The sequence below is a fragment of the Chrysemys picta genome, chromosome 5, assembly GCF_011386835.1.
Source record: "Chrysemys picta bellii isolate R12L10 chromosome 5, ASM1138683v2, whole genome shotgun sequence".
Lineage (NCBI taxonomy): Eukaryota > Metazoa > Chordata > Testudines > Emydidae > Chrysemys > Chrysemys picta.
The window spans coordinates 36,838,146-36,864,900 of NC_088795.1; the positions used below are offsets into that span (position 1 = coordinate 36,838,146).

The following is a 26,755-nucleotide window of genomic DNA, read 5'->3' on the forward strand; positions in this document are numbered from 1 at the left end:
AAAGATACATTGCCAGTACAGTCACCATAGCTATTTCATTCTTCAAGGCCCTGACTAAGATCAGTGATATAACTGAGTGCTGCACAGAGAATGTGCTCTATTATATGCAAGTCACTGGCATTCCCGAAGATGAGGAATTTCCAATGCTGGTTTATATATGGAACAATTGCTTCCAAAGGCCCTTGGCCTACTATAAATGTGCAGAGTCTCATTTCCCTTTCATTTACATCAGAATAGCTCTATTGATATGCATGGAGCTCCCAGAATGTAAAGCAATGACACTGAGAAGAGAGTCAGGTCCCCTGTGTAGAGAAGGATTGACATAGAATAGAAAGCAGGTAGCATGGAAGCACGGTTGGTTCTTATGCTACAGAAAACTTGTGATTTGTTTTAAAGAACATGTTTGTCCTGCCTTCTGATTTTCACTTTGCAGGTCACAAAGTGACAAATTTAAATTGTTAAGCTGCTTCAGAGCAACAGTTAATTTGTGTATATATTTCAACATAGTTGGTAGAAACAAATATTTTGTGATACATATATGAGCTTTAGGTAGTGTATAAGAACATAAGAATGGCCGTACTGGGTCAGACCAAAGGTCCATCCAGCCCAGTATCCTGTCTACCGACAGTGGCCAATGCCAGGTGCCCCAGAGGGAGTGAACCTAACAGGTAATGATCAAGTGATCTCTCTCCTGCCATCCATCACCACCCTCTGACAAACAGAGGCTAGGGTCACCATTCCTTACTCATCCTGGCTAATAGCCATCAATGGACTTAACCTCCATGAATTTATCCAGATCTCTTTTAAACCCTGCTATAGGTCTAGCCTTCAAAACATCCTCAGGCAAGGAGTTCCACAAGTTGACTGTGCACTGTGTGAAGAAGAACTTCCTTTTATTTGTTTTAAACCTGTTGCCCATTAATTTAATTTGGTGGGCCCTAGTTCTTGTATTATGGGAATAAGTAAATAACTTTTCCTTATCTACTTTCTCCACATCACTTGTGATTTTATATACCTCTATCATATCCCCCCTTAGTCTCCTCTTTTCCAAGCTGAAAAGTCCTAGCCTCTTTAATCTCTCCTCATATGGGCCCCTTTCCAAACCCCTAATCATTTTAGTTGCCCTTCTCTGAACCTTTTCTAATGCCAGTATATCTTTTTTGAGATGAGGAGACCACATCTGTACGCAGTATTCAAGATGTGGCTGTACCATGGATTTATATAAGGGCAATAAGATATTCTCTGTCTTATTCTCTATCCCCTTTTTAATGATTCCTAACATCCTGTTTGGTTTTTTGACTGCCACTTCACACTGCGTGGAGGTCTTCAAAGAACTATCTACGATGACTCCAAGATCTTTTTCCTGATTAGTTGTAGCTAAATTAGCCCCCATCATATTGTATGTATAGTTGGGGTTATTTTTTCCAATGTGCATTACTTTACATTTATCCACATTAAATTTCATTTGCCATTTTGTTGCCCAATCACTTAGTTTTGTGAGATCTTTTTGAAGTTCTTCATAGTCTGCTTTGGTCTTAACTATCTTGAGCAGTTTAGTATTGTCTGCAAACTTTGCCAGCTCAATTTTTACCCCTATCTCCAGATCATTTATGAATAAGTTGAACAGGATTGGTCCTAGGACTGACCCTTGGGGAACACCACTAGTTACCCCTCTCCATTCTGAAAATTTACCATTTATTCCTACCCTTTGTTCCCTGTCTTTTAACCAGTTCTCAGTCCATGAAAGGACCTTCCCTCTTATCCCCATGACAACTTAATTTACGTAAGAGCCTTTGGTGAGGGACCTTGTCAAAGGTTTTCTGGAAATATAAGTACACTATGTCCACTGGATCCCCCTTGTCCACATGTTTGTTGACCCCTTCAAAGAACTCTAATAGATTAGTAAGACACGATTTCCCTTTACAGAAGCCATGTTGACTTTTGCTCAACAATTTATGTTTTTCTATGTGTCTGACAATTTTATTCTTTACTATTGTTTCAACTAATTTGCCCGGTACTGACGTTAGACTTACCGGTCTGTAATTGCAGGATCATCTCTAGAGCCCTTTTTAAATATTGGCATTACATTAGCTATCTTCCAGTCATTGACAGAAGCCAATTTAAAGGATAGGTTACAAACCATAGTTAATAGTTCTGCAATTTCACATTTGAGTTCTTTCAGAACTCTTGGGTGAATGCCATCTGGTCCCGGTGACTTGTTACTGTTAAGTTGATCAATTAATTCCCAAACCTCCTCTAGTGACACCTCAATCTGTTCTCAGATTTGTCACCTACAAAAGCTGGCTCAGGTTTGGGAATCTCCCTAACATCCTCAGCCGTGAAGACTGAAGCAAAGAATTCATTTAGCAACTTCCAGGAGCAGTGGACGGTGCAGCCAGGTGACTCTGCACGGTGCATGCTACCCGCATCCACAGGCGCCACCTTTGCAGCTCCCATTGGCCGCAGTTCCCGGCCAGTGGGAGCTGTGGAGTTGGCGCTAGGGGTGGAGGCAGCACGCGGAGCTTCCCTGACCACCCCAGTGCCTAGGGGCAGGACAAGACGGGCCACTTTCGGGGAGCTGCGCAGAGCCAGGTCATGCAGGGAGCCTGCCTTAGCTATGCTGCGCCACCGACCGGACTTGTAACGGCCCGGTCAGCAGTGCTGACCAAAGCCACCAGGGTCCCTTTTCGACTGGGCTTTCCGGTCGAAAACCAAGTGCCTGGCAACCCTACTAAGTATTAATGTGATTGAGAGTGCTAATGCTAGTGTTGTGTAAGAGTAATAAACAGATGAATATATAGGTATTGATCACGTTTATGTACCGTGGCCTATGTCTAAGACTCTATATTGATAAATTTAACAGTGATCTAATGGGATTTTTTTCCTTAGTAAAGCAAATTTTAGAGCCCCAATAGGCTGTCACCGTATTCTATGTCCACTTATCTGATATTACTAGATATTGGCGGGGGTACCATGTATACAATATGCTATTAGTCTTATACTATATATTAACATACTGATCCTATTTTAGTACTTTAATTAGTTGTCAGCCTACAACAACCACTGTCCCTACCCCAAATGGGGGGCATTTTGTTTAAATAGATTAAATCCCATTTTGAATTGTGATTTTTTCTCCAATTAATGTTAACACTACTGAAGTGCTGAGGTCCAAAGCTGTGGGCCAGAGAATTCTAACTCTCACCTCTGTGTTGTTCTCCTGTGCATGGCTCTTGTTCCTGAGCTCGATATGAGAACTGGGATTTGGGCCTTAATGAATGAATGAATGGTCTGTTGCACTTATTGTAGACAGAGATGAACTTCTTAAGAACTTTCATATCTGACTCTTACTTACCGTATATACGCATTCATTTGTCTGTTCGTTTATAAGCTGACCCCCCAAAAATGGATAGGTAAAAATAGCAAAAACTGTATGACCCCTTCATAAGCCAACCCTATATTTCAGGTGTTGGAAAACTTTGGCTCCCGACCCAACAGAGTAAGCCGCTGGTGGGTCGGTACATTTTTGTTTACTTGGAGCATCTGCAGGCATGGAGCCCCTCAGCTCCCTGTGGCCACAGTTCGCCGTTCCCAGCCAATGGGAACTGCGGGAAGTGGCACACCCCCATTGGCTTGGAGCAGCGAACCGGGGCCAGTGGGAGCCGCGATCGTCCGAACCTGCGGACGCGGCAGGTAAACAAACCGGCCCGGCCCACCAGAGTGCTTACCCTGGTGGGCCGCGTGCCAAAGGTTGCCAATCCCTGTATTAGATATTCAATTCAATGATTCCATAGAGTTTAAAATCATCAAATTTTGGTGTAGACCCGTTTATAAGCCGACCCCCGCTCTTTGATGCGTCACTTTTTTACCAAAAATAAACTTATGAACGAGTATATATGGTAATTTTTTTCTCGGTAATTCCATTTTTCTCTTTTCCTCAGAGATCCCCTGTTTGTTTGCTGAGTTCTTGGCTATTTTATTCAGTGCTCATACTCAGCAGCAGTACAGCATTTGGGTTACTTTCTCATCTTTTTAACAACTGATGTACACACACAGTGCTTTGCCCATCACTTGAAGAATATACTATCCTCCTTCTCACCTTATTCCACTTGTAGAGTGTCAGCCTTTTTGTTTATTTAGGATTTATTTCTGAATTCATTGCTTTTATTGCTACAAAGAAGGAGGTTGAGGTCACCTGCACTGCCGTGTGTGTTCAGTCTGCTTTAGCTGGCTCGGACTCCCTACTGCTGCCTGACCTTTCTAGGGGAGCGATAAAAAGAGTCAAAGAATTGGCTGAGGAATGTAATGAGTACAAAAGAGCTTGGAACACATAACACATGCATTGAAAACCGTACTTGTTAATTCCTTGAATCATGGTTAAGATCTAATTAAAGATGAATAACTGAGATTGCAGGCAACCAGTTTTGCCCACCCTCCATCCTGCCCACATACAAACTGTAGGAAGGTAAATTGAAACGTATTCTCTGCAGTTAATGCATTTCAGACACTTAAACTTAGACAAATTACCAATGTTCACAGATTCAGCAATGATGAGAGATGTATAGATATGTATAGAAAAGCATCATAATAATGAATAGTGCTATCTTCCTCACTGGCTTGCCAGAAGTATAGAATTACAGCACCAGATCTGGAAGTCCTCACTCAGTTTTTACACAGGCAAAATTGCCATTGACCTCAGTGGAAGTTTTGCTTGAGTATGGATAGAGTGGGGGCTTCAAGGTTCATCCCTCAATAAATATCACAAGAGTTGTATGTTGTTTTGCTACTTCCACGTTTGGGGTTAATTTATGCTTTATAGGTGCTGGCCAGAATTGAGAGTGGAGCAATGGTGACCTATTCCTGTGGGAGCTTCAACAGACATACTGTCTCCTGACACTCCCCTGTGTACGAAGGGGTTACATCCACTGCTACACACCTTAAGGAGTGAAGCGTAAACTCTCCTTCCCGGATATCCAGTTCTACTGGCTGGTTTCAGAGTGGGTTGTGGCCATGGAGTGGTTGTGTACTGGCTAGAGCAGTTCTGACCATGGAATTCCTCTTGAATTCATTGACTTGTCATCTCCTATTATGTCATGTGCAGCATTCTTCAGGCCCCTATATAATCCTCTCTCCACCTATAGAACATATCTGCTCTCATTTCTCCACAGAATCCTTTCATGCCCTACACTCCTCACAATGCTCTCTTCTTATTGCTTTCTTCATGTCCTTGACCCACACATTACCTCGTGCTAAGATGATGCTCCCTTTCTTGAATCAGTCTCTCTCCCTCTCCCAGTCTCACTCCATGGCCAAGCACCCTCTGTCTTCCTCTTCGAGTCCTTCATGCAAAGTCACTGATTCTAAAAATCTGTTTTCTAATAACCCCCATGCTCACCCTTACCTGAACTATTGCTTCATGTATTGTCTCTGGTGTTTTTGCCTTGTATAACTAATCCTATAAGCTATTTGGTGCAGGTGATATGTCTGAATTTGTGTGTGTGTAAATCACCATGTACATTTACTCCAAGACATAGGGTGATTTGTAATAATTATGAAAAGAGAAACATTAATACACATAGTAGTCACTGAGCTGCTGTTTCAAGTAAGAAATGCATCATATGGTCTGTCTGACTACTCTTCATCTTTTTCAGTTTAAATATTTCACATCATTCATAGCTTCATTTCCAAATGCTTTACAATTTTAATAATTTCCATATGTCCCGTATAACTTTTTACGGTTCTTCTGTAGACGTTACCTAATTCAATTTAGAACCATCCTGGAAGCATTGTCTAAGTTACTCTACGTGCATCATCTATTTATATACATGTTTTTTGTATGTTTTTTCCAGAATAAATGATCATTTGATGTAGCACAAATAGAAAGCAAGAGCAACTATGGTAAAGATTACACCCTGAAAAATAAAACCAGAGGGAAGAGAAAGCATTGTAAAATGTCTGAACAGATTGAACTGCAGCTGTTGTTGAAAATACCCTGATAAATGCCTGCTATTTTTCTTGATGCTTAACTTGAGAGATGATTATTTTGTCTCTGCAGACTGTGACTGAGAAACATAAACTGAATGTACCTGAGACGATGACTGAGGTCCTAGATGTTTCAGATGAGGAAGGTGAGCAACTTAAATTCCTTTGTTTAGTGTCTTTTGCGCCATTACAGTATAGAATTAAGCTGCTTCAATTCTTGAAATAGTGTGCTGTTTAAAGACCTTGATTTCATGCCTTTTTGGTTACAAGATTTGAATAGAGGCATTAAAGATGACCCCAATCCAAAAACCCTGGATCCAAATTCCAGTATCAGATCCAAACTTCTTTGTATGTTTGTAATGGTCTGAACCAAATAGAAATCTAAACACTTCCAAATGTGGGAGTTTAAAATTTATATATAAAGCTTTTCCAAAGGTGCACTTGCCCACTATAAAGAGAGGTTTGAGGCTCTGAACATTTTGGATCAGATCCACCTGTATCCAGATATGCATATCACAGAAATAGATAGGGATCTTTGTTTAATTGGAAACATTTAGGTAAAGATGCATATGTCTGAAGAAGATGAAACTGTTAGCTTGAAGGCCTTTTGGCACTTGCTGAACACAGATTCATAGGCCATGACATAACGTAACTACACACTGATACCACTGAAGTCCTTCCAGATTTAACCCCACGTGCTGACTCGAGGTATATGTTACATCACTTAGCTTAATCCTAAAAAAAAATATCTGTGAAATTTATCTAGGATTATTACCTTTGGGCAATTTATACTGAATAGAAATAAACAAACTAGCTTTGGGGGATACACCTTTAATAGTTTATGAAAGAATAGTTGACAAATTTCAAATACGGTGACTTCTCAACTGATGATGCATCTGCTTACAGGTTATAATAATGGATTAGCTTCTCTTTCTTTTTCTATCTGAAATGCTGAATAATTCTATAGTAATGATATTTTATGCATGGCATATCTGCTGGTTCTTATTATTTGATGGGGATTGTCCTGATTGTGAATGCCTAAGGGATTTAGGAACCTAAATTACAATTTTAAAAGTGACTTAGGTCCTTGAAAGATTAAGTCTCATAGAAAGTCAATAGGATTTGGGCTCCTAAGTGCCTAGATCCCCTTTAGAGATGGGACATAGGCTGCTAAATCACTTAGGCAATTTTTTAAATTTATCCTGTCTCTAATTTGTGTACTGAACTACAGATATTTGATTTCTTTTGTTAATTTGCCCATGTTTAGCAAAACAGTAGGCCAGAAATCAACAAGCATTCAAATCTACATGCAGTCAAGAATATATTAGGCTTCTCTGCAATGTAATCAATGCAGTTATATCTCTAGGGCCCGACTCTGCAAACTTTATTCCCTTTGAGCAGCACTTTACTCCTTGAACAATCTGAGTGGGACTACTCATTGGGTGACAAAATAAGGCCTTTAATAATTACTGCATTATATTTATATTTTTCTATCCCCTTTGTTCGTGTAAGCTACCATTCAATCCTCTTTTAATCTGCAAAGCACAGCATGGCTTTCCACTGCTGTATCTGGAGGAGCTAGCTACTGGGTATCCCCTTTTCTCAAGCTAACTTGTATGTTGTGCAGCCTTTAAACACTCTGATGATGAACACCTCAGTGATGGGGAAGCATATAGTGGCACAGGTGCTGTTAGAAGGAGTTCTTGGAGTAAGACACAAAAACTTTTCTGTTTCTGTTTAATTTGGTTGTATATATTTATTTTTGTGCTGAGACGATCTGCATCTGCATAATCAGGGTGCCTAACGCTGACTCATGTTGTTACTTTTGAGAGCATGTCTGTGTGTATTTTTCTGTATGGAGATGCCAAAAACCCCAAAGGCAATTTTACCTGTACCATTAACTATTTGACAGCACTTATTGTGGCCTTTTGGCGTGACTAATTCCCTCCAGATTATTATTTTAACCCTCTGGGTTTTCTTGTCACCAGCTGACAAACAGAGTTTATCATAAAGCTAGCAGACTGGAAATCAACCCTCCTCTACATCTCCTTGCAAGGCCTTGGCGCTGTACTAAGCATTTATGCCAATACTGCTGATCACTGAGCAGAATGGTCACAATGATTGCACTTCATGTCACCCTGCTTATAAAATCCATTCTTGGGGGCAAAATCATTTTGGGTGGTATGGAAGCTTGTCGTTATGGGTGGTGACTATAAGAGGAAATTAAAGTAGCTGGAGGCCAGAAGACAGAGACCTTTTATTAGCGAGACTGAGCCTTTTCATAATTGTGGACTGTCTGTAAGAGACTAGCGGTAAGATTCCTGCATATCTTGTCCTTAGCTGTATTACAGTGACAAGATATATTTCTGAATAAATAAATGTGACACAGTAAACCGTCTAACTTTAATCATATAGTTAAAAAGTTGAACATGAGAGGAATACTTGAGCCAGTGAATATTTCAGAGCGCCACTGCGCAGCCTATTCATTGGAGGAGTTAGTTGTTTGGTATTTTCCCTGTGAAGCAGTGGTTTTGTTTACGACTAATACTACATTAACAATATAATATTCATATATGAATAATAATTCAAATGCAATATCCAGTGTCAATGATGTAAAATCAAAAGAGCCATCTAGTCCATTTACTTTCCTGGATTGTTTCCTGGAGGATGTTTGCTATTGTTCAGGTTTTAAATGTCTCAGTGATGGGGCGAGGTTTCCACTGTATGTGTGTCCATTGGGCTCCCACTTGGTCTTTGGTAATTTTCATCCAGTAGTTTGCACAGTTAGCAGCAAGAGTCCTACTGGGGATCTTTTACTCCTGAGAATATCTGCAAGAGTTTGGTGCTGAGGGCAACATTGTTATTCACATAGAGGCAGTAGGGTTGGTATTTTGTGTTTGTATGTTAAATTGGTTTCTGTTTGTTATTAAATAAACATCATTGTTTGTATCATGTATTTTTAAGCACCAGAAATATGTGGTTGGTGTTGTATAAAACAGAGAGAAAGACGGAAATGCAGACACATGTGATGTGATGACATTCAGATGGGTCTCCATCAATAAGTTTGGCAGAAAGAGTGAATGTTAGGCAAGATTTGAATGAAGAAAGGTAATCATCTTTTGCACCAGAAGGCCAGGGAGTTCCAAAGTCAGGCTACCATGGAAGAAAGTATGAAGTCATGAGTGGAAGATAGGAAGTGGTGAGCGGGAGGCACTGAAGGTGCAAAGGAAGTGACAGATGGAAACTTTTGAAGATGATGAGAACACTGTTACATCAAAGAACAAATCCCGCTACGTTACCACGAAGGGCCCCGTTACATAGACCTACACAGGCAAAATATCCATTGGCATCAGTGCGTGTTCACAAGCTTGATATCAGGGTCTAAGACGTTTTTGTCACAACCCAGATTGGAATCAAGTATGTTACATCATAGAATTGTAATCTAAAATAAGGAATGCTTAAAGATTAATATTAGTTGCTCCATATTTATTATCATCACTATTTGTTTAGCACCGACAATATGATCAGTGCTGTACAAACTACAGAAATAGAGAGTCACTTTCTAGAAGTTCAGACAGATCAAGGCCCTGATCCTGGAAATACTTACGCATGTTCTTAATGTTATGTGTAATCAATGGGGCTATTCATGGGTCCTTAAAGAGAAATATTGATGAGACAAGACATACTAGACAACTGTGAAGAGAGAACTTTTTTCCCTTCAGATAATTGATAAGTAATGTCATTATTACTATGCAGACATTACATATATGTTATTTTTGCCCCACTTAGAGTAATAATAATTATAATAAAATACTTAGCACTTATTTTAATGCTATACATGTTTAAAGGTTTCCACGGACAGTAATTAATTTATGCTCAAAACTTCCTTGAGAGAGAGATTTTAACTGTTGTCATCCCCATTGTATAGATAGGGGAACTGAGGCGGAGAAGTAAAAGAACTTACCCAAGGAACTGCAGTGAGTTTGTCAGAGAAAGCAACTCCTAATTCTCAATTCTGTTTCCATTGGAATAGATCATGGCATCTTTTTGTATTTTGACATTGATTAAATAAAGTTCATTTTTGTTTGAGGAAAGGAAAATATAGAAGGCTAGGGTATGATTTTTTATGTGTAGAGGAAATAATCCCAGAAATCAGCCATAGAATAACAACACCCAAAGAGGAATAACCATTATAAAATAAACCCCTAGTGTTTACTGTCTAACAAATTACAAAAGATTCTATCCCATCTTTGCTTTAGAAATAAAGTTGTGTTGTAATTGTGTCCTTCTTTTAAACACCAACAAATACTAGTCATCTAAAGAAGAGGATCATTAGGATAATGAATTTGCTAAAGTATTGCTGAAAACAGAAATAGCTTAATCATATAGGCTGAAAGTAACATATGTCCTCTACATCTATATGTACCGTAATATGCATTAAATCACTACATGTTTTAATCACTAAAGACCAGATTGTTCCATCTGTACTCTCACAGAGTAGTCCCTTACTCTCAAGTAGTCCTATGGATTTCATAATAACCATGTGAGAGAGGGGTTTCACGTCTCTTCATGAACATGGATTAGTGATAAAGTGATTTCATGTAATCTGTAGAAGTAACTCATCATTGAAGCACAAGAAAAATGTGACTTTAGATTTCATAAAACAGCTCAGAGTTAATCCATAACCTGTTCCGCCAGATTCCCGATTAAAAGAAAAGTGGCTTACTAGGAATTTATAAACTGAAAATCCTATTTCACATAAGAGAAAGGCACCAATAAAAAAGGTTTCTTCCTTCATTTTTGTAGCATACACTAAACTTGAGTATGTGAAATATTCAAATCATTTAATGAACATGGCTCAAATATTGCCATATGCAAGAAGAGTTGACAAAAGCTAATGAGATATTACTGTTTTGTTTAGGCACTGAAGTGGGAATTAGCAAACCTGGGTTCTATTCCAGGATCTCCACTGATCTGTTTGTGTAACCTTGGGGAAGTCACTTCACTTTCTTGTGCCTCGGTTTCCCCTTCTGTAAATTGTGAATAATGATGCATTTGTTTGTATGGCACTTATGGATCTATGGATTTAAAGTTCTATGTAAGAGCAATATTATTCATAGATTCATATATTTCAAGGCCAGAAGGGACCATTGTGATCATCTAGTCTGACCTCCTGTATAACACAGGCCATAGAACTTCCCCAAAATAATTCCTTTTGAAATGAAGCATATTATTTAAAAAAAATCAATCTTGATATAAAAATTGCCAGTGATAGAGAATCCACCACAACCCTTGCTGGATTGTTCAAATGATTGATTACTCTCAATGTTAAAATTTTTCATTGTATTTCCAGTCTGAATTTGTCTAGCTTCAACTTCCAGCAATTGGATTTTGTTATACCTTGATATGCTAGATTGAAGAGATCATTACCAAATATTTGTCCCCCATTTATAAACTGTGATCTGATCACCCCTAAACTTTCTCTTTGTTAAACTAAATAGATTGAGCTCCTTGAGTCTATTACTAAAAGGCATATTTTCTAATCCTTTAATCATTCTTGTAGCCCTTCTCTGAGCTCTCTCCAATTTATCAACATTGTTCTTGAATTGTGGACACCAGAACTGGATGCAGTATTCCAGCAGTAGTCACACCAGTGCCAAATATGGAGGTGAAATAACTTCTCTGCCCTTACTCAAGATTACCCTATTTATGCATCCAAGGATTGCATTAGTCAATTTGTCTATAGTGTTGCACTGGGAACTCATATTGAGCTGATTATCCACCGTGACATCCAAAACTTTTTCAGAGTCACTTCTTCCCAGGATAGAGACCGTCATCCTGCAAGTATAGCCTACACTCTCTGTTCCTAGATGTATACATTTACATTTAGACATATTAAAACACATTGTTTACTTTAGCCTAGCTTACCAAGTGATCCAGAGAGCTCTGAATCAATGATGTATACTCTTCATTATTTACCAGTCCTCCAATCTGTGTGTCACCTGCAAACTTTATCAATGATGATTTTATGTATTCTTGCAGGTCATTGCTAAAAATGTTAAATGGCGTAGGATCAAGAACTGATTCCTGTGGGAACCCACTAGAAGCACTCCCACTCAGTTCAATTCCCTGTACAATTACGTTTTGAGACCTATTAGTTAGCCAATTTTTAACCCAATTAATGCATGCCATGTTAATTTTGTGTTCTAGTTTTTTTAATCAAAACGTCATATGGTACCCAAGTCAAATGCCTTGGAGAAATCTAAGTATATTACATCAACACATTTACCTTTATCTATCAAACTTATATTCACATCAAAAATTGAAATAATCAAATGTTAGTTTGATTATGACATGATTATTATAATTATATAATAAAATACTGTAGGTATAGAGGAATATTATTTGCTCAAAATGTATTATGGCTGCACCTGCCTGGAATTGCATTGTGATAAACATATCGAAAGGTTGCCTACTACCTTCTATAACCTTTTCTGTAAACAATGCTAAAATGCTGCTTTGTAGCTTCTTATCAAGAATGTTCCTCACTGAATCACATAAGATGTTCAAGTGCCTTCTATAGCTGCATTAAAGTAGTGGGAGTATTATTTGGTTATGTGTAGGCTTGGCAGAATTTGATTTTTACTTTTTTATCATATCAGTGTTTATTTTAAGCAGTTTTTTTTTCTATTATTGACTTAAATTTTCAGAGTTGTGGGAAATTGTGGAGTGGGTCAGACATTGGGGAGGGTCAGATAAAAATTGCTTAATGACAGTAGATACTGAGATTCAAATAGGTAAAGCTTTATATCCATTAAAACACAACTTTTCAACATCTCACATCAGAATATACAAAATACATATCCTTAAACTCTGATAAGTACTCAAGCAGTATTTTTTCTTAGTTTCCCTATCTGTAAATTTTGATTATCATTAATGGAAATATTTCTCAAAGGTTTTTGTGTGTGCAGAGAAATTGACATGTACTAATAAAAATCTAATCTTTCCAAGCCTAGTTAATGTGTGTGAGAAAGAGGTTGGGCAGACTAGTCAGGGCTAAATTCACTGCTGACATAAGAGCACACAACTCCATTGAAGTTGTGTATTACATAGTGGAACATATAGGGCCTTCCAAAATTATCTAATAGCAGGAGATGGAGGATGTAGAACCTTGGTTAGATTGAAGAAACGCAATTTATAAATACTGTATTATACTTTAAAGCTACATAGTCAAATTCTGCTGTTGCATTACACCAGTGTAAATCCAGAAAACCCGCACTGAAATGAATGCACTTACCCTGGATTTTCTCTTTTATAACTGAGAACAAGATTTGGCTTAATGTATGTAGCCAAGTATGGATGACTTACAGAAGCAGATCAAAAGCTATATGTCAAAAGCCTCAATGGGAAAGAGAGAGAGAGAAATGTACATTCATAGGAAGTATTTGGTAGGCATATTAAAGCTAATTCCTAAAATCTTGTTGACAGAAAGGGAACAATAATACAATAATACCTTTCTTCTGTGCATGCTGTGATAGTCATGGGAAACCAGCAGAGAAATTTAGCCAATATCTCCCCCTCATTTCAAAATGATCTCCATACTCTAGATTTCACACTCTAGCTGTGAAAGAAAAAAATGGTTAGCTATTAAATGATCTCTTGCTTGGGCCTATCGAGACAGAACTATTTGTGTTAAAGTGCAGTACTCTGTATAAATGGCTTTGTTGGGTTCCATGTTTATAGTCTCTTCATGATTTTCAAGTCCAATGATTGTTTTTTCCTAAGTGCCAGACGTACAAACTCAGTTGTAAATTTGAAAGTCAGGATGGATTCTTTCTTTCTGCCATCAGAATTTTTTTGACATGTGAAGCAGATGATCTCTCTCTCTTCCATAGTTGCATTGGCTCTGCATTGCTAAGACAAGCCAAAAATAATAAGAAGATCTGGTTGAAAAATTGTCATTGAAACTTTTTTCTGACAGAAAATGGCTTTTTGACAAAATAGAAATTTGTGTGAACGTTTTTCAGGTTTTCATCAAAAAACTTGAAGCTGATTTGTTTTTAACAGAAGTCTTTTTCTAGCTCTAGTTATTTCTTGTTAATAATGAATATTTGGGGATTTTGAAAAAAATCAGGGTGTGTTTGGCTTTTTTCACCCCCACCCCCTGCTCAAAAAAAAATCTTGACTGAAACTAACACTTTTCATTTTCTTCAAAAATTTTCTCAGGAAAATGGAAACCTTCCCTGACCATGTTTAGTAATAAGAATAAACTTTGGCCAGTAAAATCAGCAGGCGTGACTCAAAACACAAGACGCACATTTATTGCATAAGAAAGTGTCAGTTTTCCATAGATGTTTTGCAGAACAAAAACTCAGTTTAAAGTAAAAAATGAATACTCTGCTCTTTCACAAATGGTCTCCCTGAATCTCAATTTAGTGGAAAAGGTAGCAATAAGAAAAGGCTGGAGAATGATTAGGAGGCACTTATGACATACTGTATACCTTTAAAATCATTGTAACAGATGACCTTACCAGCAATTCTGGAAATGGAATTATTTTTTCCACAGGATCTAGCAGGACCTGATTATATATGAACATAACTGTTTGTTTGAAGCAACCCGCTAGTTCTTTTTCTTTCTAAACCAAGATCAGAACATTACAGGAAGGGGCATGATTTCTGTTGAGTCTTACCCATCTGAACAACATCTTTGAAACCCATCTTTAAAGAACAGTAACTGTCAGAAATTATTTCCACTCTCCACAAGCTTTAGAATGTACTTTCTTATCTTTCCTGCATGGCTATTCACAAGTTGTTTTTACATCGACATTAATAATCTTAATTAATGGCAGGTTCTCTGGATGCTAACAGTGCCATAAGTCATTAACAGTTAAGTTAAATCCCATGAGTCATTATCACTGTGTTTAAATAGAGTGTCATGGATGTTTTTCCTTTACTCTCCAACATTCCTGTGAATGATGCTTTCAGAACACAGGTTAGCATGTAACATTTTATTAATTTTTTTTATTAAGGCAAAGTTACAAGAAGACATTAACATACTACATCATACATTACTTATTCAGGATCAGGTTCATATTCAAAGAACCTGGCTAAAGATACTGGCTTGCTGGCTGGAGAGCTGTCTTCCTTTGAGTACACTAAAAAGGATGATCACATTTCTAAATACCTATCTCCTTTTTGGTGCTTCTCTTGTGTAGTACTTAAAGAAAGCTGTTGAGTGAAAGACAGACATCCATTTATCTATCCTCTTGAACTTAGAAGGACAAATGATGCAATACTTTGTACCACTGAGCAAGGCAAAGAACCATTTCTTTCCTTCCACCTAGTACCCACAATATCTCTGTCAGTGAATGTATTTGGGTTATAGATGACCCAGTTAATCCAAGCTGTCTCCACTCCGTGGCTGGCATGAGTTCCTCATGTTATGATAAAATTTCTTGTTTTGTGGATAAAATCAATGAGATTTGAAGTGAGCTGTTTCCATCCATATGGGAAGAGCAATATTCTGGTGGGATGTATCTTCTCTCAGTGACCCTTTCCCCAGGTGAGTTTCTTTTTAAGACATTCCCTGCCCAAAATCTATGTTTAGGATCTGTTCTCTCTCTCTGCTTGGAGTCACACAAGGAGTTACTAACATCTGAGGCTTCTACTGACTGAATGACCCAGGGGGAGGAGAGACGTGGAACAGACATGTAGAATAGGAACTTTTGGTGCTTGGGAGCAACTTTATATGAACTCTCTACTGTTGGCAGCCCCCTGCTGTAGCACTTTATTCCCCTTTTGGCATTGTACAGTAGACCTACTTTGGATTTGTCAGCCTGCCATTCAGTCAGCATGCATTTCTTATCAAGGCTTCTACGGCATGGAGGGTTGTGAATATTTTATTCTGGTTCACATCCTAAAGAGACAGTGTTTATTCTCTGTCAGGTGACAGCTTGGCAACCTGCCAAATACTAGAATTCACTTTAGAATGCTCTAATTCAGGAGGAGACACATTTCAGTCATCCTCCCCTTCCCAGAATCCCAGGAGGGCAGATTACGGCCAGTGCACTTGATTACCCTCTTTTCACCAGACAGTAGGGACATGTGCAGACTTTCCATTTCCTTTGCTCCATTTCCTGTCTTTCTGTCAGTGCTTCTCTGATCGACATATGGCTGACGTGATGTGATGTGCATCCACGATCAAGTAGCTATAGAATATTTGGGGTTTCAACTGGCTAAAGATGCAGAAATCTACAGCTGTGTTATGGCAATTATATTCATTAGCTAAACCCATTGTAGTGCAGGTAATTGTTTAATGGGTGTAATCCACTGAGTGGAGCATTGACTCTGGGGAGTCAAAGGTTTCCAAACAGATTCTCAGGGGGGTGATCTTTAATATACTTGCCATTAAAGATACTTCTGAGTTGAATAAAAAATTCATACTTGCCTTAGCTGCCTCTTCTCCATCTGTTACTTCTAAGATGCAGAGCCCACATAGGGAGCTGTACAGCATCGTGGACCTTACCAACATATCATAGCAAGGGAAGACAGTGTTTTTGGCAAACTAACATAAGTGTCTTTAGCTTTAAGAGCTTACATTAAAAACAGTTTTTGGCAGCTTTTTGCACTGCCCCCTTTCTTTCTCTTTTTAAATTTATCCCTTTGGCTTTCTTTGATGAAAATACTATGGGAAAATGACTGGAAGAACAGTTCTTCAGCAATTGTCTTCCACAGTACAGTTATGTTGCTGGGAGAGGACTGTGATGAGTTAGAGCTGTCCTATTGCATTAAAAGTACCCCCATCCCCCAGTGAGCTGATTTATAGAGTGTATTTCCAGGCTAGCATGGAGAAAATTACACAGAGCCCCGCTCCTGGCTGAAGATGTGGGCATAATGACCAGAGCACCATAATGGAAATGCATTCCTAGCTGATCTGGCTTGTTTTAAAAGCCTTAATTAAATGTTTCTCCCAGAGCCGTAATTCCCAAACTAAGAACTGTATGTGGCTTCCCAAATTCTGCTCTCCATATAATGATATATTGCACTTACAGTGTCTTTCATTTGAGGATCTCAAAGTGCTTTTTTTGATGATTAACTGATTTAAGCCACTCTTCAAGGTAGGAAAGTATGCACCCCCATTTTAGAGTTACATATAAGGAGGTTCAGTGTAATTGGGTAATTTGTCCTGTCACTCAGTAAGTCAGTAGAAGAGTTAGGAATTAGGATATAGGATCCCATTCCCAGTCTCCTACTCTAACAGCTAGACAGTATTGCCTCCATGTTCAGCAGGGCTTGCCAGGGAAGGACAGAGCACTATGACCTCTGCACATGGCCAGCCTCTCTTATCAGTCTATTCACTGATAACCACATAATACTGGTGTCTGAACATGTGAAATCACCAGTATAAAGATTATTTTTGTTTTAATAAGACCCACAAATTATTAGCAAAAACATTTTACTTTTTATTCTAGCCCAACCAACGACCAAATCTAGTCCCAAAGCCCTGTCAAGATGTTCCCCTTACTGCTTATAAAAGCCGTCTTAGCAACTTGAAATTGAAATCTGTTGCCTTATTTTTTAAAAAAGAATTGTGACATAGCGGGTTTACACTCCTGATGTTATAGGGTTAGTCAATAATGGTAGGCTGTCTGTAAGCATGATTTTTTGTTGAAAATAGGAAATGGAATATACGTTCACAAAACACAGAACTATCAGAATGATTATGACAGAGTATTATTGGCTTAGGCAAAGAGATTTTTTTTTTTACTTAACTCCAGTTTGAAAGCAGTTTCATGTGGCTATAACGGGTGGCCAAACTTTTTGGCCCGAGGGCCACATCTGGGTGGGGAAATTGTATGCAGGGCCATGAATGTAGGGCAGGGGGTTGGGGTGTGGGAGGGAGTGCGAGGTGTGCAGGAGGTCAAGTGTGTGCAGGAAGAGGCTCAGGGGAGGGGTGCGGGGTGCGGGGTGCAGCAGGGGGCTCAGGGCAGGGGGTTGGGGTGCAAAGTGTGGGAGGTGGTCCAGAGTGCAGGAAGAGGCTCAGGGCAGGGGGTTGGGGTGCGGGTTGCAGCAGGGGGCTGAGGGCAGGGGGTGCGGAGTGTGGGAGGGGGCTCAGGGCAGGGGGTTGGGGTGCAGGAGGGGGTGCGAAGTGTGGGAGGGGGTCCAGTGTGCAGGAAGAGGCTCAGGGCAGGGGATTGGGGTGCAGCAGGGGGCTCAGGGCAGGGACTTGGGGTGCAGTAGGGATGCATCAGGAGGCTCAGGGCAGGGGGTTGAGGCGCAGGAGGGGGTGCGCAGTGTGGGAGGGGGCTCAGGGCAGGGGTTGGGGTGCAGGAGGGGTTCAGTGTGCAGGCTCCGGCCCAGCACCGCTTACCTTGAGCGGCTCCAGAGTGACAGCAGCACGCAGGCAGGCTCTCTGCCTGCCCTGGCCCCACGCCGCTCCTGGAAGTGGCCAGCATGTCCGGCAGCGACTCCTGTGGGGGTTGGGGGCAGAGGGCTCTGCTCACCACCCTTGCCTGTGGGTACTACCCCCGAAGCTCCAATTGGCCTTGGTTCCCTGTTCCCGGCCAATGGGAGCTGTCGTGGGGGGTGCCTGCAGGCAAGGGCTGCGCGCGGCGCGCGGAGCCCTCTGCTCTCTCCCCCCACCACCACCACTGGGGCCACAGGGACATGGTGCTGGCTGCTTCTGGGAGCGGCACGGGGCCAGGGCAGGCAGGGAGCCTGCCACACCACAGGGCTGGGCTGTAGTTTGCCCTCCCCTGGGCTATAGCAATGATTGACAATGGGATTTCCCCTCATTCCTCCACCACCATCAGGCTCTGAACAGACAGAAATCTCCTAGCAACTGCATTTTGAGAGCTGACCTTTGCATCTAATGTGACCGGCCCCTTTACCACCATGATGTCAACTCTTCGCCACTTTTAATAACACCAAGGACACCAGCACAAGTATTTACTGCTGGCTACTCTTCCTAGGTTAAGCCATCTACCCTCCTGCTCCTCCACTGTGGTAGGGTGTCTATCTGCAAGTCCTGGGGAGTTCATCAAACTGCTAGTATTATTATAATTATGTATTATTTTATTAATTTGTAATTAAATAGTGTTCAGAGGCCTCAGTCAGAATGAGGGTCTTACTGGATTAGTCATGAATAAGTGCATCTGCTGATTGTAACAGTATTGATCTCATATGCGGAGAGAGAATCTCTCAAGTAATCAGGGCCACAATTTAGGGCTTTAGCTGTGAATGCTAACCCATTGAACTCCTCCTACAAGTTAATAGGCAGCCAGCACAGATCATGAAGCACCAGTGTCAACTGGTGTGTGCATCATGATTTGCTTATCAAGTAGTGTAAATTAAATGTAGTTAATTTGACAGGTAACATGATGACACAACTTAATAGAAAACACTGTAGGTCAGATTAATTATTTCTAACATGATAAAAGAGGGTAGTTTTTATATTGCTACAAAACTACCATCTGAGGTGATTTTTCTGTGTAAATGCACTCATGGTCACCTGAATATCAAGCTCTCCTGAGTCTGTCTTTTTGTATGTTTTTGTGTATCACAATGAGACACCAGTCCTGATTGTGGCCCAGGGGTGTTGCTATATATATTAATAATACTGACGTGTAAGACAGAATGTCTGTTTATTACATACAATTAAGCAACTCTCTCTGCATGCCTGTAATCCTCCTGCAATGAATTAACACATTCTGGTAACCTCAACTGTATGAGAAGTTGCTTTAAGTTAATATATAGACTGTAGTTAGATTTGATAAATTAAATAATTTGTATTTGTTTATCCTCTAGGCCACAGTATTCTTCCCTTGCTATTAAGGGCATGTCTACACTGTCCCGCAGTTCCAACAGCTAGACTATGGGGTGTGTGAATAGCAATACGCACTAAAATGCTATGCAGTAGCTCCCCCGTATGGTGCTGCGGGCATAAACAAAAAGGCTCCTACTTTGCATTAATGTTGTCCTGTTTGTAGAGGACTACTTTACTGCGAATTAGGAACCTTTTTTTTCATGCCCGCAGCATCCACACAGGGGAATTACAGCGCAGAACTTTGGTTCCTATTGCTATTCACACCCCCATAGTCTGGCTGTTGGAACAGTGAAACAGAGTAGACATGTCCTCAGTGTTGTGATAAAAAGAGATGGGATGACTCAAGGCATCGGTAATGGTGCCTTCCTTTCAGGGTCACTGCTTCAAGGATAGGCTAGGTCAGCAGTGTTATGACTGTTCATTTGTCATTGTGAAATGTATTAATGGTCTCATTACAGTTCACAGTGTACAGATGTCCACATCACCCTAAACAATTAGTACTAATTGGTACCACTTTTGGCAGTTGCAGCTCAGCCACCAAAGTTTGAATGGGTCATTTTTTGGAAGGGATGCTAGTGGGATGAAAGCTGGTAAGGTTTTGCCTTTGTTTCCATTATGGATGGAATGCTTGGCATGATTGTAAGTTTTTATTTTATTTGAAAAATCATTTGAAATTCCTTTTAAACAGCTTTCCTTTGATATCTTCCAAGGTTTAAATAAGTCGTGTGGTTTATATTGTCAGATTCTCAGGAAACATTGTTTGACAAAAGACAGGAAATATGCAACAATTAAATGCATTCTCTTGTTTTCTGTGAAACAATGCCCAGTCTCATTTTCTTTCACTATTACAGATGGAGTTTTAAAAGGCTTTGTAGTTACCTTTTAAAGATTTAGGTGTGTATATAGATTAGATAGAGACAGATTATTTAAAAAGTTGATTTTATTTGTTTTTGGATGTCAAATTTTCAGATGTTTTTATTTAACAGCTGGAAATAATGCTTGACCAAGCTAGAAAAGTTCAACTGAAATCAAATGTTAAGCTCTTTATGAAAACAAATACCAGCATTTCTGTATTTGTGATTAAACAGTATTCATTTAGCCTGCTATCCTAGTTAAATTGAGCAGAAAAGATGACACATTATCCCGAGTATAGATGTTAACAATAATACATTGTCATTATATTTTCCTCTCTTGTTTGCCTTTGTTAAACTAATCAGATTTGCATATTTGGACTGCATATCATAGAGGCATCCAAACTAAGGCCCCGTGTCAACTTCACGTAGAGCGCAAAGAAAATGTGCAGAATACAGAGCACGTAAGAGTGCGGTCTCCTTTGATATAAAGTTGTAGTCTCTGGAATGCCGCAGTGTTGCTTCTCGAGCTGAGCAAATCAAGGTGGAGCATCACAGCTAGGACTGATAATTTTTGCAGGCCCTATCTCGGCATCAGAGTTGCCGTCCGCTTCATTTGATGCCGGTGCAGCTCTGAAATGAGAAAACTTGGAAACTTCTGCGATTTGTGGACTGGAATTACTGGTGAGGGCCACATGGTGGATTTCTGTGGCCTGCATTTAACATACAGGAACACACTGTAGTTATGGAATACCACACTAAGGAGTTGGGAAAGAGGATGGAAAGACATCAGGTTAAATGAGTATCTTCACTGAGGCTAGCAGAAACCATTCTCTCCAATATGGAGATGGTTCATACTGGAAATTTATAAAGAAATGGGGGGAAACTTCCACGTGTCACGTAGAGATTTAAGTTCAATGATGATGATTCTCCTGAGAAAAACAAGTTATTACTTCATTCATGCATTCGGTGTGAGGGACCCTACTTTCCCCACCTCATTTGGTCCCAAAAGTACAAATTTATTCACCTTCAGAACATGTTGTAAGGTCCACCTGTTTACCCAGCCTTCGGGAGAGAAATGGGCATGGTAATGGCTGATATTTGTGATAATGGGGGCTAATTTAGGTTTTGATTTCACCTTTGGTGAATTATTTTCTTGTTTATGCTGGTTCATTTTTCCGCCATCTGTGTGATTGTATTTCTAATTTATGGCAAATGGGCATGGAGCTTCTGAGTATCAGTTACCGTGTTTTAAAAATTATAATCTTACGGGTGACCATGCGTGGATGTTTGTTGTCAGGAGTGACACAATGTCCTTTGGAGTGCAGTTTGAATGTCTGAGAATTCAAATGAGGACTGACTTGTACCTGTCAGGCACAGGGACAAAAAATGTACCTTTCTGAGTTGAAACCAACAGTTTGCACTCAAAAGAGAAATTGTCTCAGCATCCACTGTCAGTCCAAGCATCTAATGTAGCTGTGGATAAAAGGAACTGTCACACTGTCTGGAGTGGCTCACAACCCTGAGTGCCTATTTCAGGACAGACTGTCAGAAGCAGGGCCAACAACCCACACTGGTGATATGTTCTATAATTAGATTTCACCAAACCAGTAACCAATGTGAACTCCCAGAATACTACAGTAGTCTTATAATGGAGCCACAGACAGTCTCCTTAAACACGCCAGTCTATCTGGCCACTCAGGGAAGCTGGACTATGCAATAAATGGTCACTTACACCAAAAATCACAAAATATTCTGGTTTCACCCAGTCCCAAGAGACCAGTCACTCACCCAGGTAGATTTGCATCCTAGACCTCACTCCAAAGACGATGCTGATAACCCATTGTATAGTAAACTAACCAAAAGTTAGGTAAGAAAAGGGAATGAGAGTTATTGAGAGGTTAAATCAGGTAAAAATATATGTACAGGTGAGTCATAGTCTATAACAGTAGTCCCCAAACTGTGGGGCACCCTCCTCCCCCGAGGGGCACAGAGGAATGTTCAGGGGAGCACACAATAGGGCCAGGACCAGTCCCTATGGGGGCGGGGGCAGCGGAAGGGAGCACCACGCTTCCAGCCCTGCTCTGCCCCCAGATCAGCTATGCCCCTAGCCTCGCTCCTCCCCCAACCCTGGTCAGTCCCCAGTCCTGTTCCGACTCCAGGTCCAGCTCCTCCTGCCCTCTTCCTCCCAGCCTAGCTCTGACCCCAGCTGTTGCTCCACTCCGCCCCCAGCCCAGCTCTGCCCTCATTTCCTCTCCACCCCCTGACCAGCTCTGCCTCTAGTCCCAGCTCCTCCCCAATCCCCAGTTCCACCCCCACCTCTGCCTTCAGCCCAAGCTCCGCTGCTGAGGAAGCCTTGGCTGTTCCGTAATGGGGGGCGGGGGAGGGTCATGGACGGATTCCATTACTGGTAAGGGAGGGTGCAAAAGTTTGAGCACCATTGGTCTATAATTTCAAAAGGTCTCAGAGATGTAGTAGTCTCCCAGTTTCCCAAAAGTCTATTAGGGCTACACAGAGGGATTCTGGGATATCTGTCTTCTCATTCAGCTATTCTGCCCTGCTAGAATCCAAACAGTTCAGAGATGAATAATTTTTTCCTGTGTCCATACTTAAAGTTTCTTCTCATAGAAAAACAAGTTGACAGTTCTAACCAAGTGTGCTCTTTCTTTGATATGGAGAGAAGGGAATGCATTTAGGGTCTTTGATCTCTGATCATGATACACAATGACCATTTGCTTTGCAAAGCACAATAATTAGCACCTTCCTGTTACTGTCCTTCATTTGCTTTACATGGCTTCTTTGTGTTTGGTGAGTCACCTAGATATAGGGTATATACAATGTCAATGTGTGCTACTGCATTCTAACAGTATTCAGATAAGTGATAACTATGCATGCAACATCCCATTAGTTTTCATGAAGTTTAAACACCAAACACATTGGAATCTATTTAACAACCACCTTGATCTATACCAATACACAAGTGAATTGGCCTGGCTTCCAGCTGTGAGTTTGTCAGGTTTTTAGGTTTCAGAGTAGCAGCCGTGTTAGTCTGTATCCGCAAAAAGAAGAACAGGAGGACTTGTGGCACCTTAGAGACTAACAAATTTATTAGCTGACACCTACCACCTTGGTAGCTGGCTGGCACCAGCGTTACAGGAACCAAACTAAAAGATAATCTACAGAATGATACAGAAATTAGTCCTTCAAAAAATCCATGCAATGGCAAAAGATGGAGGACAAAAACTGATTGCTTACTCACCTTGATTTTGATTTGGTTTATCCTGCTTGATGTGCCAGTTTTGTCAGTGTATATTAATTGCTCGTAATTTGCAGTGCTGTGTGTGTGGGAATTACCTTCCAGTTATTTGTGCCATCATGCTGACATGCTACCCCAATCTGTAAATAATGTGGGACTTGTGAGTTTACTGATCTCTGTGGATTGTGTTTGTGTTTTGTTTCAAGGTGACGACACAATGACTGGAGATGGGGGAGAATACCTCAGGCCAGAGGACTTGAAAGAACTAGGTGATGACTCTTTGCCCAGCAGCCAGTTCCTAGATGGTATGAACTATCTGAGGTACAGCTTGGAAGGAGGCCGATCTGACAGGTATTTTACCTGAAAATTATATGTTTGTATGATGAGTTAGAGCATAATTTTGTTGAATAGTTAAGCTCTTTGCACAGACCTTCTCAGTGTCTTTAATTCAAAGTAGCTATGTGATATGCCTATTCCTTCTCATTTCAATAATTATTGTCACTTCTTAGAAGAAAGGTGTAGTCAAAAGAAAGTCATGGGAAGAAAACTATCAGGAACCAAATACATTTGGTACTGGGGAAAAACGAGTTTACAACTGAAGGTGATCTAATTCTCTTGTACACTAATACTGTACATGGTCCTAACATCCCAAAGGGCTTAAGGAAAAGTCTGTCAATGATTCACGGTAGGGCGTTAACCAAGGGCATGGTTTGAGAATAAGAGCAATGTACTGTTCTTCCTTGTTGTAGCCACACGCAGGAGGAGTGATATTGGCTATGTGGTAGGGTCACTTAGTTATCCTAACCTCCAGCTGGCACAGAGCAGATGGCTCAGAATCAGGGGATGGTTGGCTGAGATATTTTAGTGCTTCAGTAGGATGCTCCTTTCTAGCATGTGTTACCAACCACAGCACAGAAGGAGAACCCTCACTGGGGCTGTCTTGCACAGATGGGTGTTGTAGCTAGGGTGTGCTAGTGCTTAGGGAAGTGTACCATTATATTGTAAAACCAAAATCAAAAAGAGTAATAGCCCTTTACACTTCAAAAAGGTTTATTGTAATTCACACCAAGTCAGTGTAATCTACATTACAATACAGGGTACAGTTTTCAAACTTTGGTATTTAACTAGTGAGCATAAATGCATAATCAGGTCCCCAAACTGACAGATAACTCTGAATTAGAAATGTGGATGTCTAAGTGCCCAAAGAGGGAAATGGGTGTCCAAGATTAGGCATTTAGGTTTGAAAATTACAGTGTCTAGTATCAGAGGGGTAGCCGTGTTAGTCTGGATCTGTAAAAAGCAACAGAGAGTCCTGTGGCACCTCTAAGACTAACAGATGTATCGGAGCATGAGCTTTCGTGGGTGAATACCCACTGCGTCAGACGTATGTCTAGAATAAATTGCTCATGTCATTTCCAGATCTAGTGCATTCAGAGGTGGTATTTCCTTAAATAATGTTTGTGTCAAGATTTTGGCCACACAAATTGCAACGCAGGCCAGTGTCCAATGTAGTATGTTATTCCAGCACCAAATAGGATCTGCTCCAAAGCCCAGTGAAATCAGTAGAGTTGTTTCAGTTGACTTCAATGGTCTTAAGATTACTCTTGGAACAAAAGAAGCCAGAAAATTACTCAGATTGTATCATAAGATATCTAAACCCCTAAGCATTTAGGCCTTCCAAACTTGGAGCCTTTGCTGCTCCAGTAAATCCAATGAATCCTAGAACACAGTGGTTAAAAAAATCAAAAAGCGCTAACAATAATCTGCTGTTGGTGATGATACTGATTTTTTTTCTTTTTGATTTTCAATGAGTTGTATAAGAAGGGTCACATAGATTAATGCTAGGCTAGATTCAGTTCTCATTTATGTCAGTGTAAATCTTGAGTACATGCATAGATTTCAGGGGATTTACACTAGCATATTTGAGACAAAAATCTGGTACACAGTTTGCAATATGAAAATTATTTCGCTGTCCTGTAGCGGATCTGTTTAAACTGAAATGCAGCAAAAGGACATCCAGGAAGAAGAATCAAACAAAAATGTGCATTTTCCCAGGTCCATCTTTCCGCTGCTCTTTCACTAATACAGTAGGGTCATATTCATGGGAATTGCCACCAAAACTGCCTAAATAAAGTTGCTTTGCTGCAGTACCTGAATCAGAGACAATGCAATGCAATAGAGATTTCATTTTTTCTGCTGTAACAAATGCAGCACAACAAATCGTGTAAGCAGCCCATTTTCATGTATTATTATGCATTTAAAATTATATTTTAAAAGCTTATATTTTTCTTTTGTAACCGTATTCCCTGTTTATTATTTCTCTCTCCCCATCATTCTTTTTAATATGCTTTCATTAGCACTATGCCCAGGTAGGTATTACACAGCATGTAAACAATGTTGTCCCCAGTACACTTGTGCAACACCAATCACTATTCATCCATTTTGCAGGCCTGCTGATGGATCTAGGAGACTTATGTACTGGAGTTGTTGTTTTCACAGGGCCAAATGAATGGCATTGCTATTGGAGTTAGTTATATTCTCAGACAAGAGAGATGACCTGGTATATAGTAGCATATAATGATCTGTCAGCTAACCTAGGTTCAGGAAAGGCTCAGGTTTGTGATTTAGTGTATGACCTCCACTCCTTAACTTAACTCAAACGTATCTGCCATGTCAGATGGGAAAGATTTTCTATCCATAAGTGGGGCCCTGTTAGGGAATGTTTCCAAGACAGGTTTATATAAAGTTGCAGGGGGCTCAAGTAATTTTCACAGAGTGCTCAGGCAACAGAAAACAGTTTGTATTTCCCACACCAGGTGTCACCAGTGATAAATGCTACATTTA

At 40.2% G+C, this 26,755-nt stretch overlaps 1 protein-coding gene across 50 annotated transcripts in view; it reads left to right on the plus strand.

The window, feature by feature from the left end:
* The window catches only part of ANK2 (ankyrin 2), a 581,537-nt gene that overhangs the window by 484,630 nt on the left and 70,152 nt on the right, over nucleotides 1-26,755 (plus strand). For all 50 annotated transcript variants that reach the window (XM_065596236.1, XM_065596239.1, XM_065596234.1 and 47 more), the window contains 2 exons: nucleotides 6,053-6,125; nucleotides 24,118-24,262. In XM_065596236.1, the coding sequence (XP_065452308.1) occupies nucleotides 6,053-6,125; nucleotides 24,118-24,262 (218 nt within the window). The remainder of the gene's footprint in view (nucleotides 1-6,052; nucleotides 6,126-24,117; nucleotides 24,263-26,755) is intronic.